This window comes from Haliaeetus leucocephalus, unplaced genomic scaffold, assembly GCF_000737465.1.
Source record: "Haliaeetus leucocephalus isolate CR32 unplaced genomic scaffold, Haliaeetus_leucocephalus-4.0 Scaffold605, whole genome shotgun sequence".
NCBI classification, from domain to species: domain Eukaryota; kingdom Metazoa; phylum Chordata; class Aves; order Accipitriformes; family Accipitridae; genus Haliaeetus; species Haliaeetus leucocephalus.
In genome coordinates this window covers 3,410,571-3,431,481 of record NW_010973041.1, presented here as the reverse complement: position 1 = coordinate 3,431,481, position 20,911 = coordinate 3,410,571, and the positions used below count along the sequence as shown (strand labels likewise).

Here is a 20,911-nt window from a genome sequence, read left to right as displayed (position 1 = left end):
GGGTTGGTTCCTTTGAAACAGGAAAAACACCTGCGAAACAGGTGCGATTAGGCTTATTCCTTCAGAGCAACAAACACCAAATGCAGAATTTAACATAATTCAGCACACTGTTGGACAGCTTCCTACTGTTTTATACACAAGCATATACAAAATGCCTCTCCCTCTTCTTTTTTTGAGAGATCAGAAAAGCAACTATGCTAGGAAATACTGAAGAGCAGCGTTTAATTTACTACTACACCAACACCACGATAACTAGCTCTGACCAAAGTAGGCATCTAGAAGCTGGTAAAATCCAGCAGCACGCAGTTTGATCTGAAGCCCTCAGGAAGGTCTTCCCGGGCAGGGCAGGGCAGGGCAGGGGCCACAAGCCCTGATGTGGTCTGACACCATGCAGAAGTTTCACTGACAGGGCCCGACACCGTTTCCAAAGCTGTTTTTCCCAGCCGAGGATGCCAGGTGCTGCCCCGGCCGCTCCCCAGCTGCACTCCGGGCTGCCTCCATACGGTGGTGCCAGACTTTTTGCTACCGCCTGAGGAGGCACATGCGTTGTGGAGACTGTTCAGCACCTTCCTCAGCAAAATCTGCCACAAGCAGAAAAGAGCTAAAACACACTCAGGAAAGGCGTATTTATTGCCAAAGTCTGTGTTTTCTTCCCAGATTTTAAATAATTCTTTAATTTCCCTTATCTGAAGATTAATTGGGTGCTAATGCTTCTCAAGGCAGCGTTAAACTTTACAGACCCCTAAATTTACACATACTCAGTGTCTGCACGTCCACACTATGCTACTATCCTGTTAGAAAAGCAGTAAAGAGAGTAACGTGGACACTAGTGGAGCCATTGTCAACTTGGTCACCCTCCTTTGGGAGCAGTGGGTGGCAAACTGCCTCTCAACAGAATAATAAAACGTCATAAGCAACATATTCAACATGCAAAATGCATCTCTATTCTCACTTTAAAGAAAAAAATAGCATCAGAGGCAGGAGTTTAGACATGGATAAATGTGTCCAGGCAAAGGAAAGAACAGAAGCCTAGATAATCTATGCATGAGATGTAAACTAGAGGGCTTTAAACCAGTTTGCCATGTAAATTTCAGCTAGGTGGCAGCTGTGAGTGTTTCACTGTTCAAGAGTCATGACACGTAAACCTGCCATGCCATTCCTAACTTTTCTGTAGAGGCAGAATTTATTTTTTATAGTAATACAAATTCTCCCCAAGCCTCTCCCTCCCTTCATTTCTGGATTTTTGTGTGGTTATACAGTTATATTCACAGTCCCTTACATCCACTATCTCCCCGCTAAATCCTATTCCCCCTGCCCTGTCAGGAGGATGTTGCTGCAAATGGCTCTGAAGTTTTTTTCCTGCTTCTACTTAACAGGCTTTCTGTTCCAACACCTGCTTGGCTTTGGTTTTGGAAATGCTCACCAAAGTTGTAAAGTCAGAAAAACTTAAAACTTACAAAATGTGATCATCTCTGATGCACAGAAATTTTTTCTGTATTGACCTATATTGTTACCAGTTAATGAGGGACGCAGAAGTACAGACACATGGTCATATTGCATTCCTGCATATATGTGCCTAAGCTCTGATTTCAGCCAATGACAATGAACTAGATGTGTTTTTAAAAAAAAAAACACCAAAACTTGATCCTTGAAACAGTGAATTGGTACATGCTTTGTGAGAGTGACCTACTTCTAGCTGTTTTTTTCTTAGAGGAATTTACAATAGGGAAGAAAAACAAACAGGAAATGTTTTCTCAGAGACTGATATAATTAGGAAGCTGGCAAAGAAAAAGTTAGCTTCACTCAAAATGCTGGTGAGAATGAGAGGAAGGGTCATACCCACAGTGTCCAACCTCAGCCAGGCGGCAACATGAGGCATGCTGTGTGCTGCATAGCCTACTGCTGAGCCTTTTATAGAGCAAAATGCTCCTACTTGCCAAATGCTCCCTCTGAGATACTTACCTTTAAAAACTAATCACCCACTCTTCACAGAGCCTGCTGGAAAATCTCTCACTGATTCTGATGAGCACCAGGGAACTTAGCACACAGTCCCATTCTACTTAACTCAGCAGAGAAGTCCCTCTCAAACCTCATCAGAAATCTGGCTCCTTACTTATTCTGGTGGTGCACAGCCATTAGGTGAGCACTGCCTTTAACACAAACTCAAAGCTGAGTCTTCTTCAGTGTTTCCTGAGACTTACTGGTTTTGTGCTTCTCTGAAACTTTACTGTTCATTTTAATTTGGGAAATATGTAGAGGTATATTCTTGACTAATGATTACCAATTAAAAGCACATAAGAGTGCTTCCCAAACATGGGAAATTACAACTAGCTGTTGACTGACTCATCTGAGAAGGCAGGAAGACTGGAAACACTGACTCTTTGGCTTAAGGTACTACCAACACCCAGCCCCAGCTGGACATTAAATGAAATATAAGGGCTAGACAGACAAGTTAGAGAATCAGACACAGAGACGCGGACAGGCACACACAAACATTTTTAAAGATATTTAAAACTTTCAAAGTCTTTCTGTGCTGACTAAACACACAAAACATTGTTAACAGAAACTCTCCATACCAGAGCTTTTGATACCAGATGTGCTTCCTCTTGCAAATGAATAACAAGAAATTCCAGAGCGTTATTCTGTATCACTGCATTGACTTGCTCTTGCTCTGAATTTTGGATTACACAGTTAACTCAAAAAAGGAAGGCAGAAATAAATTCTGGTTTTCAAAGCCAAAATACAAAACAGAAAAATCTGGACCCTATCTGTATGTTGTGGCCACAGATCAGCCACTGAGGAGAATTTAACACAGAACTAACTTCTAAGTAACTTAAAGAGAAACATTTGCTATTCTTTGTCAAGTCCTTAAAAGTACTTCCTCACTTGCTGGAGTTAATGCTAACAAGCCACTTTGTAGGCACCAGAAATCTGTCCATTGTGTTAGCATTTGTGATTTCATGGAAGGAGGCATTCCTCAACATTTTCCAGGGAATACCAACATGATTTCCCAGAAGAAAGGAAAAAAGCAACACACGGTCTTAAAAGGGTAATCAATCTTTATCTCTGATAGATGTCTGGTCCTCTCCCCTCCGTACTGCTCTAACATACATGTCAGATACATTCAGCACATAAATCTATACCTATTTTAATTTCCACTCCACAGTTCACCTTTAAATAAAGTAGGAAAAGAATGGGAAAAATCTGACATCTTACAGCCTGCAAAAGTAGCTGAAGAAATCTCTTTTTAACGAGACAAATCTACCTATGGGGAGATGCAGATCAAATTTGAATGTGTTACAAGAAGAATGAGTTCCCCAATAATGAATCATGTTCTTCTAAGAAAGTAGTGTTTCTATGCTTGCATGAGTCAAAAACGGAGTTGGCAAAACGTAAGGCATAAAAAAAACAGACATCACCTTTCTTCCAGTATTTAATAGAAGCAAGGGGTCTGCGGTCTGTCTTGTGAAAAAGCTGAGGGGAAAGTGGGTGAAGTGACATGAATAAATAGTATAAAAGTATTCTATAAGAACACCAGAAAATTAATAAATGCAATAATCACCTTCACTAAAACCAGGGCTGCTTTAAAGATCTGAATCCTCGTTCAGTGCCTCTGTCCCACCCTCACTTCCAGTTTCCCAAACCGCAGCCGAGCAGGGCTTGCCATTCCCTCTCCTCACCTCCTACTGTCAGTTGGCAAGCCTAAGAATGATGTGACAACAGCTTGTTTTAGCCCTTTGACAACTGTTTTAAGCATTGTGAGGGTTTAAGATGTGGATGCAAGTGTCTCAGCAGAGCAGTGATTAGAGGAAAAGTATTGCCTCCTGACGGGCAGGGATACCTTGCCCAGAGGTACCCAGCAGCTTGGAAGACCTGGCCAAGCAGTGAACAGCAAGGAGATGCCAGCAACAGACACCATGCCCAATTCACCTGTCCCAACTTACCAACCTAGAGAAAACAACTTTCCACATGTAGCCTGCCATGTACTCATGTCTTCAAACACTGCAACCCCCAAAAAACCATTGCCCAGCCTTAACCATATTCTCACAGTTAAGCAACTTAATATCTGTGTTACAATCCTGTGAATAAATACACGATGTTGGGCAGGAAGGCAATACCCAAACAACCCTTGTGATGTGTGGTTCATGATTAGAAGGCTCTGCTGGAGCAGACAGAAGCATCACTGGGACATACATTTCTCATCCCTGCTCTCACAGACAGAAAAGCAAGCCACACCCAAGGGGAATCGCATATATATGCAGAGAGGCTCAGTGATGTACCCACGGAGCCACTTCACAGAATAAGTAGATGAAGAAGCAAAAGGTTTAAAGGAACATTTTACATACTGCTCTTCAAAGCACAAATGGCTATGACTTCTGCAACATTTTTGTTGTTTTCTTCACAAAGATTTCAACAATTGACAAATAATCATCATGTGGACAAGGCTCTTTGTATCCTGGTCACAAAAGAGGCTGTTTACTATGGAATAGCACAGATCACGCGGTCTAAGATCCTGTGTTGTACAACTAATCTATATTCAGACAGCTAATTGACCAGGATAGGAAGGCTGAAGCTAGATTTGTAACAGTTAACTCATTTGCAAAACTCCTTTTTTTCTGGCGTTTTTAGTTAGAGCCACACTTGAATCTTCATTTAAAAATTGTTTTCTCCAAAGTTACTGAAAAAAATTTCCTCTACTTCTTTAGTTGCCCCTGTCTCTGTATATTGACAGAAAGAAACCTACAGACTGGTAATTGCTATCCAATGGGCATATTGATCACCGGGGTATTTCCTTTGTTAGGTTTCAGGTCGTCTTCCACTTGAATGAGTCTCAATTATCATGATGCACAGGACTAAATTAATCTCTCCTACAATCTGATTGGCTTCAGGGTAGTTATTTTGAAGCTAAGGATGGTGTGATAATAATCCTAGTTGATTACTCCTGAATTTGTATGGTGGTGTTTGCAGGACACAGATAATACTCCTGTCTGCAAATGTAACCTCTTATCACTGACAACAAAGGCATTTTATCAACTGACTGCAAGCAGGAACAGTATCAGGAAATTACATTGCGAAATGCACCTGTCAGTAGGGTTAGATCCAGGCAGATACACAGAACATGCATTTGGATGACCAACTTGCTTAAAGGCATCGTATTCCAAGGAGGTACTTTCACCTTCTGTGTGTTTTTATATTCTGTAATGATAAAATAAAAGTCCATCTGCCAGTTTTAGTGTATCTTACCCTATTAAACAGACTTCACATGTGCTCCTTTTGGCACTGAGGTCATGCAGAGTGAATAAGCAAACTGTAACACTATCTCTAGTGTAAAATTTTGCAGAAAATGTATCAGGAGAGATGTTAGTTCTCTACTATGAACTACAATTTTGTTGCATATAGTAGGTATTTTACATAAGTAATTTTATACACTAACAGATCCCTTTAAATGCGATGATAAATACATCTTTCCCTTTTTTTTACAAAACTGCCAAGTTCATGTGGCACTAGATTTTTTTCTTTTGGCAATGAGAAAAATTGGTCTTGCTGTTTCTCAGTTTTCTGGTTCATGTGGGTTTAGAAAGAATAGTAACAGCCCAATCCAACACTCAATAAAATTAATAGAGTCACTCAATAAGTACTATTCAAATTATGCAAATACGTATTTTTAGTTAGGTAGACTAGCTCTCCCAAAACTTGTTCTTAATGTCTTCACAATTGCCTTCTCATGCCAGTTAGACTACTGGATTAAGATGTTAAGTGTTACAGAAAGGAAATTACAGATATTTTTTTGAACAGTTATCCAAAATTGCAGGTTGTTTTGAGTTCTAGGAAATCTCAAGTTCTGCTGTGTCCTGGTTTCAGCTGGGATGGAGTTGGTTGTCTTTCTGGTAGGTGGTACAGTGCTATGTTTTGAGTTCAGTATGTGAAGAATGTTGATAACACTGGTGTTTTCAGTTGTTGCTCAGTAGTGTTTAGACTAAAGTCAAGGAGTTTTCAGCTTCTCATGCCCAGCCAGCAAGAAGGCTGGAGGGGCACAAGAAGTTGGCACAGGACACAGCCAGGGCACCTGACCCAAACCGGCCAACAGGGTATTCCATACCATGTGACGTCATGTCCAGTATATAAACTGGGGGGAGTTGGCCTGGGGGGTGATTGCTGCTCAGGAACTGACTGGGCATCGGTCAGCAGGTGGTGAGCAATTGCATTGTGCATCACTTGCATATTCCAATCCTTTTATTCTTACTATTGTCATTTTATTAGTTATCATTATCATTATTAGTTTCTTCTTTTCTGTTCTATTAAACCATTCTTATCTCAACACACAAGTTTTACTTCTTTTCCCGATTTTTCTCCCCCATCCCACTGGGTGGGGGGGAAGTGAGTGTGTGACTGCGTGGTGCTTAGTTGCTGGCTGGGGTTAAACCACGACATGCTGCTGTTGGGTTTTTTTTAAGCAGTCTTTTATTTGTGAAGATTGACAACATTCAATCAGTGGATTGCCTCCTTGTTTCAGTCTAGTAAGGGCAGCTGATCTACCTTATTCAGAGAAGCACAGGATATATCTAAACTGGGAGGATACTTTGTTAAAGAAAATGAACATCAGTAGTTCTCTCTATAGTAATAAGAACAGCTGAGATGCTAATGCACATAGGACAAAAGCATTTCCAAAAGCATTACAGGAACCACAGTGGAGGAGTTCTCATCTTTTACTTTTTGCAGTGCTGGTGAAAAAGCTTTTTCCTGTCTCCAGTTGCTGTTAATGTGCCTTCCACACAGAGCACAGACAATCAGCAAGGACCCCTTCTACTAATCAGTATAAGAACTAGTGTAAATGGACCCATACAAATATAGGTGGAAAAGCCTATTTGATCAAACTCTTAAGTGTTTTGCCACTTTATGATTCTACCTACAGTGTATTCTCTTGGGTTTTTCCTTGATGGGGCATGAACTGCAACTCTGCTTCACATTGGCTACTAAAGGAGCAATTTTGGAACTGATTCAGCTCAGAATTTAAACAGGGGGCAAGTCCATGTGCAGGAAGCTCACATGTGAGTAAAGAGACACTTATGTATCCATTATAAAGCAAATAATTTCAAATTCCATTTTTGTATCACACCTGACCTGGAATGCCCCTGTCATTTTTTGTGGTTTTTGCAACCACAATTGCTGCCTTCTACTCTGTTTTTTCTCCTTGTTGCCGTAATCAAGCCAGGTACTCACCACACATACTGAGCTAGCACAGAGCAACAACATATTGACTAGGCAAGATTCTCATCAACTCATCAGAAGCTCAAAATGGATTAAGTAATTATTGAAAAGATTTTTTGTGTGTCATGTCTTTTGTATTACAGCAATCTCATGGGAGTTCATTGTAAAAAAAAAAAAGTGCAAAAGTATCAGATGGATGCTATATTGCAGTTAGTTTCTGCTCTTTTAATGTTTTGCAAAATTAAAGACACTTGGAGGAATAAGCTTCTTCAAAAGTTTCCAGTTCTCACTTTATTCTGGACTGTTAACTGTAACTCTTTTTATCTTCTATTAATAATGTCTTTGAAGTACAAATGTGATGTTGTTTATTGCAAACTACAAAATGTGAATTAATTTGGAGAAGCCCTTTTTATTCAACAAGCTGTAATTTACATTCATTAGCTTAACTTTAAAACAGGACTTACATGGTGTGCTCCTCACCAGCAACAGACACCTGTACTTATGTACCCACAAAAGAGAGGTAATTGTGTCAGAGCACAAGACAGCAGATCGGTTAATCCACAGCACCAAAAAGAACCACTCCAAAACCTCTGATGAGTTGATGACACACAGAAAATTGTCAGTAGGAAAGTCCTTCTGTCCTCCTGTTCTCAGCAGTCCATGCTTGGATTCAGTGCAAGCAAAGCAGCTGATGTGATAAAAATAGTCATTAAAACATGCATACCAGAAACTATTTACTCAGTAACTCTGGTACTGCAGTGCATCTTACTCTGCTTTCTTTGAGCATCAAAGCTGAGAATCCTATTTCTCAGCAATGTTAAGTCCTAGAGTTCTCATTTCCCCCCTAACTTCTTGCAGGAAATGGAGGAGATGGAAAAGATGGCATTTATTTAGCTACCACTGGTTTCTTCTTCAGTTAGTGATCAGATCCATTTGGTGAGAAATTCTCATCATTTTTACAATGTTAAAGAAATCCTGTTGGATATTATCACCATATCTCGTTGAAGTGGAAAAAACGGACGGGGGGCAGAGAATGTTTGGTTTCTTCCTTTTTTTTTTTTTCTTTTTCTCCTTTTTTTTTTTCTTTTTCTCCTTTTTTTTTTCTTTTTTGTTTTAAGAAGGAAAAAATACTGCTGGCTAGTTGGCAGCAGTGACAAGCCTTGCCTGAATGGAGACTCTTCTACTAAAGCAAACAACCAGGGGAAAAAAAAAAAAAAGAAAGAAAATTATACCTACTTTAAAGTTGGCTCAACAAGTATTTATCTGATTTTGGATAATACCCGAAAAAGTACTACGTGACTCTACCACTTTGTGATGAGTAACAGAATTTAAAGCAACCATAAGCAACAACCTTGTAGGAAAACTAAATTATTAGATAAATTCATACTGTGAGTTGTTCTTGCGAATGCACAAGTACCTGAATTTTGAACAGTTTTAGAATAGCTGTATGCCTACATTACATGCCTAAAGACAGCCACAGAACATGCACACATTGGTAAATGACCTCTGACTCAGTTAACTGTGTGTACACACATATTGGGTGTTAGTTCTGCATCTACTGGCACATGTAACTGTTGGTCACAGTTTTCTACAAGACACATGATAAATATTTAGGAAGTGAGTTTTGCATTAAGAGAGGCTGATAGTCAATTCTATCCAATAGAGGGCACGGTGTGCAATTTTGTGGGAGGACAGACAAAAGCAGGCCAGAGAAGGGATGGAAAAGCTAGGTGTCAGCTTCTCCAGAAGGAGCTATTTGGATTGGGCTTGCCTGTTCTTACCAGAGTGGCAGCGGGTTGCCAGCTCTCCGTCTGAATGCCCCAGTGTCAAAGGATGAGGAAAGCAGAAAGAAAAGCTTTTCATACAGAAGCTTCACTGGTAGATTTTTGGGTCAGAATCTGTTAACAAGAGATTAATTAGGGAATGATCAGTTATTCTTCTAGAGCATGAGCAGCATCTATGACGCTGAACAAGATTAAACCTTACATGTTCCCTGCGTAAAGCTTAAGCCAGCCAGACAGCACACAGAACACACTGGTAAGTCTAGAAGGATAAAAACCCAGAGATATCTTTAAAACAATATATCAATATTATTGTTGTCTTGCTTCTTGTAAGTGCTATAATACAGGATGCTTCAGAAGGATCTAACGGGCTGTACTTTGATGGCAATGACAAGCAATATAAAAATAGAATTGGGTAGCTAAAAAGGACAGTGATAACAAGAACACAGTGACTTTAATGAAATCAGTTCTCCTCTCCTTTTTAGCTCAAACTGTCCTCTGCTGACTGGCAAATAATTTATATTTCACAGTTGTCCTAGTTTCAGGTGGGATGTAGTTAACTGTCTTCCTAGTAGCTGGTATAGTGCTGTGTTTTGAGTTCAGTATGGGAAGAATGTTGATAACACACTGATGTTTTCAGTTGTTGCTAAGTAGTGTTTAGACTAAAGTCAAGGACTTTTCAGCTTCTCATGCCCAGCCAGCGAGAAAGCTGGAGGGGCACAAGAAGTTGGCACAGGACACAGCCAGGGCACCTGACCCAAACTGGCCAAAGGGGTATTCCATACCATGGGACGTCACATCCAGTATAGGAACTGGGGAGTGGGGGTGGGGGATCGCCACTCAGGGACTGGCTGGGTGTCAATCGGCAGGTGGTGAGCAATTTGCACTGCGCATCATTTGTACATTCCAATCCTTTCATTATTGCTGTTGTCATTTTATTAGTGTTATCATTATCATTATTAGTTTCTTCTTTTCTGTTCTATTAAACCATTCTTATCTCAACCCGTGGGTTTTGCTTCTTTTTCCCGATTTTCTCCCCCATCCCACTGGGTGGGGGGGAGTGAGTGAGCGGCTGTGTGGTACTTAGTTGCTGGCTGGGGTTAAACCATGACAACAATCTATTGATTTATGGGTACCATCACTACTTTCATGAAGATTGTAAATGGACATATGGAGAAAATGGACTGGAAAAGCACAAATTCTAATTTTCACCATAAACATAACAAATTAGCTAAGCAGACAAATAAGAATTTGGAAAAAAAATTCTAGTGAATTAAGAAAGGTATACTTTTATTTTAAAATATATGCTTGAAAAATTTGTCTGCAGAACAAGTCTCATTTAATCATCTTGTTTTAACTCAGCTGTGTTTCATCTGAGTATACCCTTGTCAAAATGCCCATACTTTGCCATGTTTTGTTAAGCCTGCTACTGCTGATTTTTACACTGTGATCACTGGATAGGGCTAGTGCCAGATGGGCTATGTTTATGGTATTTCTACTATGTCTACAGCATGTCTGGCAAAGAATTGCCTGATGAGTAAACATTTTTTGTCATATAGACAAAGATGCAGCAAAGCTGCTAATTATTTTGTGAAAAGATGTACTGTTTGTAGTAAACTGGATGTGTAACAGTAACTACTTGGGCTTCAAGCACAGTGACAGAGCTGGGGGACTAATACTTACCTTGCTGTAGCCCTGGCAAAGCAAAAAGCACGAAAGAGAAACACTTAAGTGTTCACCTGAGCACCATCTGCCTACGGTACTTTAATCAGCTCATCCTGAAACAGACAGGGTGCCTGGAGAAACTCATGTGAAAACAGAGACTTCTTGAATTGGTATTTTGCACTTCTGTGTGATACCCTAAACACCTGGCAGGACTAGCACCAGCAACCGCTGCAAGCCCAAACTCCCACTTGAAGGTAGGGTCACTCAGTCTTCCAGCACACAGTGAAGGACTACACTTTTGGATATGATTGTGCTGTCAGAAGTGCAGGCTGCCACAAAAGCAACAGTCGCACCATCACATTTCCCCTCCCAGCTCCATGTTTCCACCACCTGTCTTGTGCCGATATTAGGCTATGTATAACCACTCAGGAAAGTGTCCCGGCAAAAATTCCAGCTGTTCAAGGAGCTAGTAAATAGGACCCCCTCAGAAATTGCCCTCAGGGACAAGGGAGCAGCAGAACAGAGCTGCCGGATCTTTAATGGCACTTTCCATAGAGTACAAGAGCTCTCAATTCCCATGTCTAAGAAATCAGGAAAGGATGGCAAGAGACTAGCATGTATGTGTCAAGCCCTGCTGGTCAAACTAAAGGGCAAGAAGGAAATGCACAGGCAGCGGAAGCAGGGACAGGTATCCTGGGAAGAGTAGAGGGGTATTGCCTGGTTGTGTCGGGATGGGGTCAGAAAGCCCAAGGCACAGCTGGAGCTGATCTTGGCAAGGGACACAAAGAATAATAAAATAAGAAGGATTTCTATGGGTATGTCAGCCAGAAAAGGAAGGCCAAAGAAGGTGTACCCCCACGATGAACATGACAGGCAAACTGGTAACAGCAGACAAGGAGAAGACTGAGGTATTCAACAACTGCTTTGCCTCAGTCTTCACTGTCAATGTCTTTTCCCGCACCTCTCAAGTGGATGGACCACAAGACAGGGACTGGGGAGCAAAGTTGCTCTCACTGTAGAAGAAGATCAGGTTCATGACCACCTGAGAAATCTGAACATGTCAGGTCTATTGGACCTGACAAGACACATCCCAGAGTCCTGAGGGAATTGGCTGATGTAATTGCCAAACCACTTTCCGTGATACCTGAAAAGTCATGGTAGTGAGGTGAAGTTCCCATTGACTGGAAAAAGGGAAACACTGCACACATTTTTAAGAAGGGTAGAAAGGAGGACCCTGGGAACTACCGACCTGTCACCCTCACCTCTGTGCCTGGGAAGATCATGGAACAGATCCTGCTAGAAGCTATGTTAAGGCACATGGAGGGCAGGGAGGTGATTTGAGACAGCCAGCATGGCTTCACCAAGGGTATGTCCTGCCTGACCAACCTAGTGGCCTTCTATGATGGAGAGACTACATCAGTGGACAAGGGAAGAGCTATGGATGCTGTCTATCTGGACTTCTGTAAGGCCTTTGACATGGTTCCTCACAACGTCCTTCTCTCTGAATTAGAGAGATATGGATTTGATGGATGGACTATTTGGTGGATGAGGAATTGGTTGGATGGTCGCATCCAGAGGGTAGTGGTCAACAGCTCAATGTCCGGATGGAGATCAGTGACAAGTGGTGTCCCTCAGGGGTCTGTATTAGGACCAGTATGGTTTAATATCTTTATCAGTGACATGGACAGTGGGATCAAATGCAGCCTCAGCAAATTTGCAGACTACACCAAGCTGAGTGGTGTGGTTGACACACCTGAGGGACAGGATGCCATTCAGAGGCACCTGGACAAGCTGGAGAAGTGGGCCCATGTGAACCTCATGAGGTTCAACAAGGGCAAGAGCAAGGTCCTGCACATGGGTCAGGACAACCCCCGGTATCAGTACAGGCTGGGGGATGAAGGGATTGAGAACAGCCCTGTGGAGAAGGACTTAGGGGTGCTGGTGGATGAAAAGCTGGACATGAGCTGACAATGTGCACTCACAGTCCAGAAGGCCAACCGTACCCCGGGCTGCATCAAAAGCAGCATGACCAGCAGGTTGAGGGAGGGGATTCTGCCCCTCTGCTCTGCTCTGGTGAGAACCCACCAGGAGTCTTGCATCCAGCCCTGGGGTCCTCAGCACAGGAAAGACATGGACCTGTTGGAGCGGGTCCAGAGGAAGGCCACAAAAATGATCAGAGGGCTGGAGCACCTCTCCAATGCACAATGGCTGAGAGAGTTGGGGTTGTTCAGCCTGGAGAAGAGAAGGTTCCAGGGAGACCTTATTGTGGCCTTTCACTACTTAAAGGGGCTTACAAGAAAGATGGGGACAGAATTTTTAGTAGGGTCTGTAGTGATAGGACAAGGGGTAATGGTTTTAAATGAAAAGACAGTAGATTCAGACCAGATATAAAGAAGAAATTTTTTACAGTGAGGGTGGTGAAACACTGGAAGAGGTTGCCCAGAAAGGTGGTAGATGCTCCATTCCTGGAAACATTCAAGGTCAGGTTGGACAGGGGTCTGAGGAACCTGATCTAGTTGAAGATGTCCCTGCTTACTGCAGTGGGGTTGGACTAGATGACCTTTAAAGGTCTCTTCCAACCCAAACCATTCTATGTTTCTATGAAAATAACCAGTTTTGGCTGAGCTGATGCTGATGCAGATCCAGCATCCCTGGATCTGACTATGGTAACACAAAGGCTAGCTCTGGCACAAGGAAGGAGAGAGGACTATCCAGTGAGCGGTGATAGGAAGGGCAGGATCACCATTTCGAGTTTCAGACTGCATTCATCTTGGCTTAAAATGATTGTGGAACTATACCTTAAGTGATGGTGGGGGGTTTTTTTTGGTAGATTATGGAAGATACTGGCTGAAAGGTGCAGACATAGAAACACTGTCTTTTCACAAACAATGACACATATATGGCAGCACTTCTGACATCCTGGCTATAAGTACAACACCAACTCTTCCTTTTCCCTGTGTAGTTTCTGGTTGTTCTGCTAAATGTGCCTACAAACCTGTCAATTATTACATTCATGGGGTGCAGAGCAGCCTGCAGCAGCACACAAAGCAGCATACTGTGTAATACTAGTGTTGGTGGAAAAACAGCACATGGACATACCATCTGTGGCTGCAGGGCTAGATTTTTCTCTGAATTTTATGGGAAGATCTGGAATAATTCCACTGACTGAAAAGAAAGTGCCTCAGACTCATGTCAGTGTCATCATGGCATCAACACAGCTCTGAATCATAAAATATAGGAAGGTAGAGTTATGCTCATTACACAAACCTCAATGTGTAATTTCCTGAACTTTGAAATCTTCTGTCCCCCAGACCATAATAGGTTTTTGCAAATAATATATAATACTGCTTCCGAGGTGGAAAAAAAGAGAAAGAAAAAAAAAAAGAAGAAAATCTCAAACAACTGAACAGAGTTTAATGATTTGATTAGTGTATTAAATACTCATCTCTTTACTTAGTAGACTGCCTGGACAAGCACTAGAAATTCCATTCAGAAATACAGTTTTCTACAGAGATGGGAAAAAACCCTCAACATTTAGATGGTCAGTTTTAAGCAACTCCACATATTGGATGAAAATGTTATCAGAATCCAATCATGCTATAAAGCCAATGGAAGCTTTTACACTGAGAATAATGGAGAATAAGGCAAGAAAACCTTACTGTCTTTGCTCATCCTGCAGATGAACTCCATTGCCATTACCACTGTCCATTACCAGCTTCACCATTATTATACACTCAGCTCCACTAACTGCCACCACTTTCAGCCCCAATGCTATCCATGGCTGATTGTCTCTGCATCTAAATGAAATCAGCATTTGAACAGTTATCACAACAGCACATGTAAATAATATCCTTCTCTATTTTTCTTCATTCAAGTGTAATTATTACTTTCTGTTCTCATAAACAAAATGTTTATAAAAAATGACTTCTGAGAAAAAGGTCAAAGTTTTCACAGGATGGGACTTATAAAAAAAAAAAAAGGCTTCTGGAGAATGAGCAAAGCAGATAGCCATATTTTTCTGTCTTTTAGCCCTGTCCTCAGAGGGAAATTTCACTGCCATCAATAGTTTCCAGAGTTATGCAGGAATCTGCTGGGAATCTGACTGGTTTGCAATGTATTTTTGGGTAGTTCTGAAAGAGCACAAAAGGTACTCTTTGCTCTGTAAGAGGACACTACCTTGGTTAAGCAGAAAAACGTACAAAAATGACATATACTGGTATCTCTGGCAAACAGATTTGTGCATTTGACAATTCCTAATAGCTGTGAGAGAAGCAAATGTACTCAAACCATGTGAATCATTCCTTCCTATTTGGCAGGGTCCTCCTTGCACATCACTTCCCACTGCTCATTGGCATGATATGAATGCTTGACCTGCCCACGGTTCTGTAACTGGGTGGCCACAGAGACATGAAATATACCTGGGTTTGCCACCTAGATTTTTTATTCAACATGAGCTTCAGGGTACGTACTGAATATACATGCCCTGAACACATTCTCAGGCCCTCTATGACCTTGCACAGACTTGCACAGCAAAAAGACCAAATATCTTTTTTTTTCTTCGCTATCTCTCCTCCTTAGAAATACAATATAAGGTTATGTTAATGTGTAATTCTCAACAGTGAGAAAAAGAGCTAGGTCCACAGCTCCCACAAGTTTAAAAAAACCAAATGCATCTTGAGAACCTTGTTCCTTCAGGTGAATTACACAATGCTCAGCCCTCCAAATTTAACACTGAAATCTCACATTTTTAGGTGTTTGGTTTTTGTTTTAACTTAACTGACAAACACAAGGCACAGTGAAATATCAGGCAAATTAAAACGCACAGATTTAGAAATCAAAACAAGACACTGCAATACACACAGACCAATGCTGAGAAGTTGGGAGCAGACTTGGCTGCATGACCAGCTGCCACCCAACAAAATGCTTTGCACTGAGATTCTGTCACAAATCTCCAAGGCCTCTGAATGAGAAGGCTTTTACATGACTGAAGGAGAAGTACAGCTGCTGGATTCTTTGCCTCTGTCTCTCTGTCTGATAGGCACCTTTCTGCTGGGGAAAAAAAAAACCAACCCACTTTGTGGTTTAATGCCTCTCTGGCATTATTGTTTTTCAGGTTGTAGTTTTTTCTTCCCTGCACCCTTTCTAGAGGTCATGTGGTGTAGCTGCTCTGATCCTCAGGTTTCATGACAGGATCTGTGCCTGCTTCAGCTAAGCTGGGAGTACAGCAGTAAACAGGCTCTGCAATCACCAAGCCAAACCAGGCATCTGAAGGTGGTGACCACCTAGTGCTAAAAAAGACACCCCCTCAGAATGGGGAATGGAAGGAGGAATTCTTTTTCTTTGAAACAGTGTTATTTACACCAGAGAAAATTCTTCTGTGACCTGATGCTGCCACATCGCTAGAAGACGCTTTCAAGTGATAGATTCCTATAGGGGAGACCTGCTCTACCTATAGCAGTACTTAATACCTGCTAGTTAGCCTTTCTTTTCTGAGATGGGAGTAATGGAAAGTGATGCATATCAGAGAAGGTGCTCACCTCTCTTTAAAGAAGATCATATTTATGGTGATTTATGCTGTGTTGAGCTAAAGAAATCAAAAACTATTTGGAAGGGATTATGCTGCCTTGCATACAGCAGCTTAAAAGTAAAAAAAGCTGATGAGTGACCTATCCCAGCAAAATATATTAAAACCAGGTCTCAAGTTATATCTTAACTACAAAGAGCTACACCTTTCGCAAGCAGGGATGGGGTATATGGTTGCATATATTGAGAACACTTTAATTGAGATGAGGTATTCTGTGAAGCAGTTCTGAAGATATCCAATGTACCCTGAGAGAGAAGGGGAACAAGGGTCTGGATCTGTAGTTCAGAGCCTAGACTAACAGACTGCTAGTTTCATGTGAACTCTACACAGCTAGGAAGCATGACAGTGTGGTGCTTGCACACTTCCTGTTTTCACCAAATTAGCGAGCACCAAGTTAAGGAACACAGAAGTTTTAGTCTTCCCGTTCCTTTTGTATGTGTCAAGGTATGCTGCCGAAGGTAGGAAGTTGAACTAGGAGCAAAGTCTACTCTTCCTACAACTCTTATTTCATCTTACCAGAGTACTTTCCAAACACTGTTGAATGCAGGCTCACAATATTTCTGTCAAATGCTAAACATTCTTATATTCCACATGGGAAAACTCATGAAAAGTGCTCTTACCCAGAGATAGGCAAGAAACTCACAACGGAACTGGAAACAGAAAGCAAGGCTTTAAGCAACAGATTGCATATGACTTACTTTGCAGAGGATGCTTTGCACTGGGCATAACTGGCAGGGTTTTGGTAGCAGGGGGCTACAGGTGTGACTTGTGCTGGGAGGCCATGAACTGCCCTGTGCCACTCACAGCTACCTCCAGCTGCCCCTGAAACTGCTGCAAATAACCCACCATGTGTCAAAACTTCAACCAGACAGAGAAGCACATGGTGCATCTGCTCACAGCAGCAGCCGCTAAACGGAGAGGACACATGGCAGGTGGCACTGTTGGGGAGTGGAGATGATGTACTTTTGGAAGGAAGTACCCTGTGCCAGAGCAGGCACACCCCTGAACAGACTGTGGGTCATCTGCAACCCACACCAGAGCAGGGACACCAGGGAGGGACTGTCCCCCAAGGTAAATCCATGCTGGAGCAGAGGAAAATGAGTAAGAAGCAAGAAGCAGTACACACATCCCTAATCTCCTGCTTTGCCTCTCGCCTCACCAAAGGGATTAGGAGTAGCTGAGTGTAACATGTAGCAAAACCAAGGTGAGTTGACACCCAGAAGGGAGGAAGAGAAGTTTTTTACTGAATTAGAGCTTGGGGAAGAGAGGTGTTTCTTCACTAAGTGTTTTGTTTAATTGTCTTTTTTTTCCTCAATACCCAGATCTGTAATCAAAAGTTTTGTTAACTGGCAATAAATTAAGTAAAATTCCCCAAACCAAGACTGTTTTGCTCAGGACATGCTTATAAAGTACTCTGGCATATTTCTCAAGTCCTACATACTACAAAATCCATTGTTAGAGAAAAGGGATCACAGAAAGGAAGTAGATGGGCATTACTTGCTGTACCTGGGCTGTCGTTTGAACAGGAAGTTACTGGGCTGAAGCAGCTGCATTAAGATTCTCACTAAAAAGCACGTTTAGATGAAGTGTTTAAAGCACCCTATTCAAACAGTCACCTACACAGAGTGACGGTGGGATGGAGGTAATAGGCAGCACTCAGCTGGACAGTTTTGGCCATGGGAAGAGGCTTGGAAGTGAATTAAAATGAACTACTGCCAGTGGAAAATAAAGCCAGTCACACAGGGACCCAGCACAAACCAGATGTGACATCTTAAACTTCAAACCTTAGTTTATTTCCTGATAGCCTCCCCATGGAGGCATGCCTTAAAGGTCTTCTGAGAGCTCTCACAGTGCAGACTGCCTTGTCTGCCTGTTAGCTGCAGGAAAGGGCAGATACACTTTCAGACTTCTTCTTTTCCCCCAAGTTAACCAATTGGACCTGCATTTTTTTCCTCGGGACCACCTGCGGGGTCAGTGACTGTGCCAACATCCTTTTTTGTCCCCACATAAAACAGCTCTATGAAGACTTCGGGATCTGTCATATTAACATAGCAATGGGGATGGGAAAAAGATATGCAGCATTTTAAACTATAGTCCCCTCTTTGACTGCAGAAAGGACAAGTTACACAATTCCTGAATGGGAGGGGGAAGTGTATTTGGCTCATTTGTTTCATTTGATTTTATAACTGCTGCACCGGGCTGCAAAAGGCTGATAAAATCTATTTTAAACAAAGAGCATAAGTCCTGCAGGCTAGTATTAGTATTCATCTACTGCCTGCTTCCCCAATTATTCTCCATTCTTGAAGTTATCTTGATAAATCAGTTGCCTTCATGTTTATTAAAGCATGTGGCAGTCTGTTTATTTAATCAGCTCTTGGCCCATTTTCTAATTAAGGGAGATAATGTGGGCTCATTTCCTGCCATGGTGAACCTGGCAGGGCACAGGTTGTCTCAACTACCCCATTAAAATTCAAGATTATTTGTAATGTCTGCTTTTGTTTGGCAACTCCTTCCCTTTCCTCTGCCCAGCTGAAGACAAAATTACAGATATATGGTTTTTTTCTGCATTTCCACACTGTCAAGGACAGTAAGATGGAAGCAAGTGGAGCTTTGAAGGTTTGCTGACACAATGTCTCCCCAGTGCAGGTAAAACATTTTTCTGGGAGACCCTGCATCCCAGCAAAGTTAATAATACTGCATCATATGATGATCATAAGGGCAATTTTGTGAAGGGACAGAATGCTGGAATGCAAGGGTAAAGCACACACCAGTTGAAGCACATTCCTAGCTTGCTCTGCTGCTGGACTTGGGCCACCTCCTGCACCACTCTGGCCCCAACCCTTCAATTGTCTGCTTAGTGCAGGAATATTGCTAACCACCAACTGCAGCATTAAATCATTTTTGTGTTCTCTGTATTCCAAAGCAAGCAAGGACCTTGTAACAGCCTTAAGATTGCCTCTCTTCCTACCTCTGAGATATCCTGCCTTGTATCTTGCTTGTGACACAGCCTTAGCATTTAACAGCTACAGCGAACCTAGGATCACTAGTTTGGCAGGGAAATTCTCTTTTGCAGGGCCTCCTTCTATCCCTTAGAACACATTTAGGTAGCATATTAAGTTCTCCTGTCTAGAAAGAAACCATAGATACATTGCAGGTTATCAATACATGCCATATGCAGTGTCTTTCAGCAGGCATTGTAAACTGCTGAAAACAAACCCATCCATTTTGTCTCACTTCACAGGCTCTCCTTCAATCAACATAAGCATATACATGTACCACACCTGCAACAGCTCCAATTCTTGCAGAAATGCAGGCAAACATCACTTTGCCACATTTTCAGAAGTGTTTCATAGCAACTATGCTATACACCTCCTTGCAATGTGCCTTCATGTGGAACAACAGAAAACTTGATATGGTCCTGGACAGCCCTTGCTAGGTGACACTGCTTTCAGTAGGGATTTGGACTACGAGATATCCACAGGTGCCAGCCAACCTCTGATTCTGTGGAAAAAAAAAATATCCCAATGGTTCTAGCACTTCATCAAAAAGCTGTAGAACACAGTGTTTTCCAAACTCTGACCCATGGAGAAATGTTGCCCTGATCCCTTTTAAAGTTGGCTAAGTGCCCGCAGCGAGGGTTTCTGCATAAACCGCTTTCTGAATTGAACCTTACTTTTCCTTCTCTGCTTACACTTTTCTTTTATTTGCATCTGCAAGCAACAGCAAAAGCGTTTCCATTTCTGGAGCCTTACTTTTGGAAACAATGAATGTAATTTTGACCTATTTCAATCCAAAAGGAAGCACCTGGTTTTGTTACACTGCTAATTGTCTGAACTGCTGTCTCACCTCATCTGTCTCACTTAGATCCAGAGTGTGCTCTGGATCTAACACACTCAATACCTTCACAAACACCTACTTAAAGATTAAAAAAAAAATTAAAAAAAATTCACCTTTATATAGACCACTGTTCCCTTCACATGTATTCAGGTGACTGCTATGTGTACCATGCTGTTAATGACCAATGAAAAAAGACAGAATAAAATTATATATAAAATTTATAGTACAGGAAGAAGCAGAAGACAAATGAACTTCTATTTCCAAATGGCAGTATTTCCCACCTTGTATTCTTCCATACAAAATACATTGCACTTTTCTTTTTCTACTGAGCCTAATGAGCATCTCTCAAATATTGGAGCAGGTAGAATGGGTCTATGGACAGAGGCAAGAGTTCATCCCTTTAAATTGCCTGTGTTCAACCATGGACCTTATTCCCAGCAGAAGCCCACTGCAACAAGTGTGGGAAAGGCTCAGTGAAGGGAGGAGGAAAATTTCCTAGAGCTTTCCCCCAGACCCCACACTTACCAAAGGCTCTAGTTCTTTGCGGTCTATGAGGTTGAGCTCTGTCACAAAGTAATAAAAATGCTTGTAACAGGTATTGACGTGGGCCTCAGCCCCCATAAGGATGATACGGTCAAAGTGATGGATGTAGACGTGAACAAACACCCGAAAAAGCCGGCAGAGTATCTTCTTGCAGATCTGAAGGAAGTTCTTTGGAAAGGGAACACCTGTGAACAGAGAAGGCAGGGTTGTCATCCTCCCAAGACAACAGCTTTGGAGCAAAGCACGAGTTTGTAACTGCAAACTAGGTTAAGACTTCCCAGGCCTCCTTTCC

The 20,911-nt window shown here is 41.9% G+C and overlaps 1 protein-coding gene across 1 annotated transcript in view; it reads right to left on the bottom strand.

The window, feature by feature from the left end:
- The window catches only part of MOB3B (MOB kinase activator 3B), a 91,812-nt gene that overhangs the window by 22,904 nt on the left and 47,997 nt on the right, over nucleotides 1-20,911 (bottom strand). The window contains exons 2-3 of the mRNA XM_010578174.1: nucleotides 20,602-20,804; nucleotides 20,086-20,151 (exon numbers count right to left, since the gene is read on the bottom strand). Of these exons, the coding sequence (XP_010576476.1) occupies nucleotides 20,086-20,151; nucleotides 20,602-20,804 (269 nt within the window). The remainder of the gene's footprint in view (nucleotides 1-20,085; nucleotides 20,152-20,601; nucleotides 20,805-20,911) is intronic.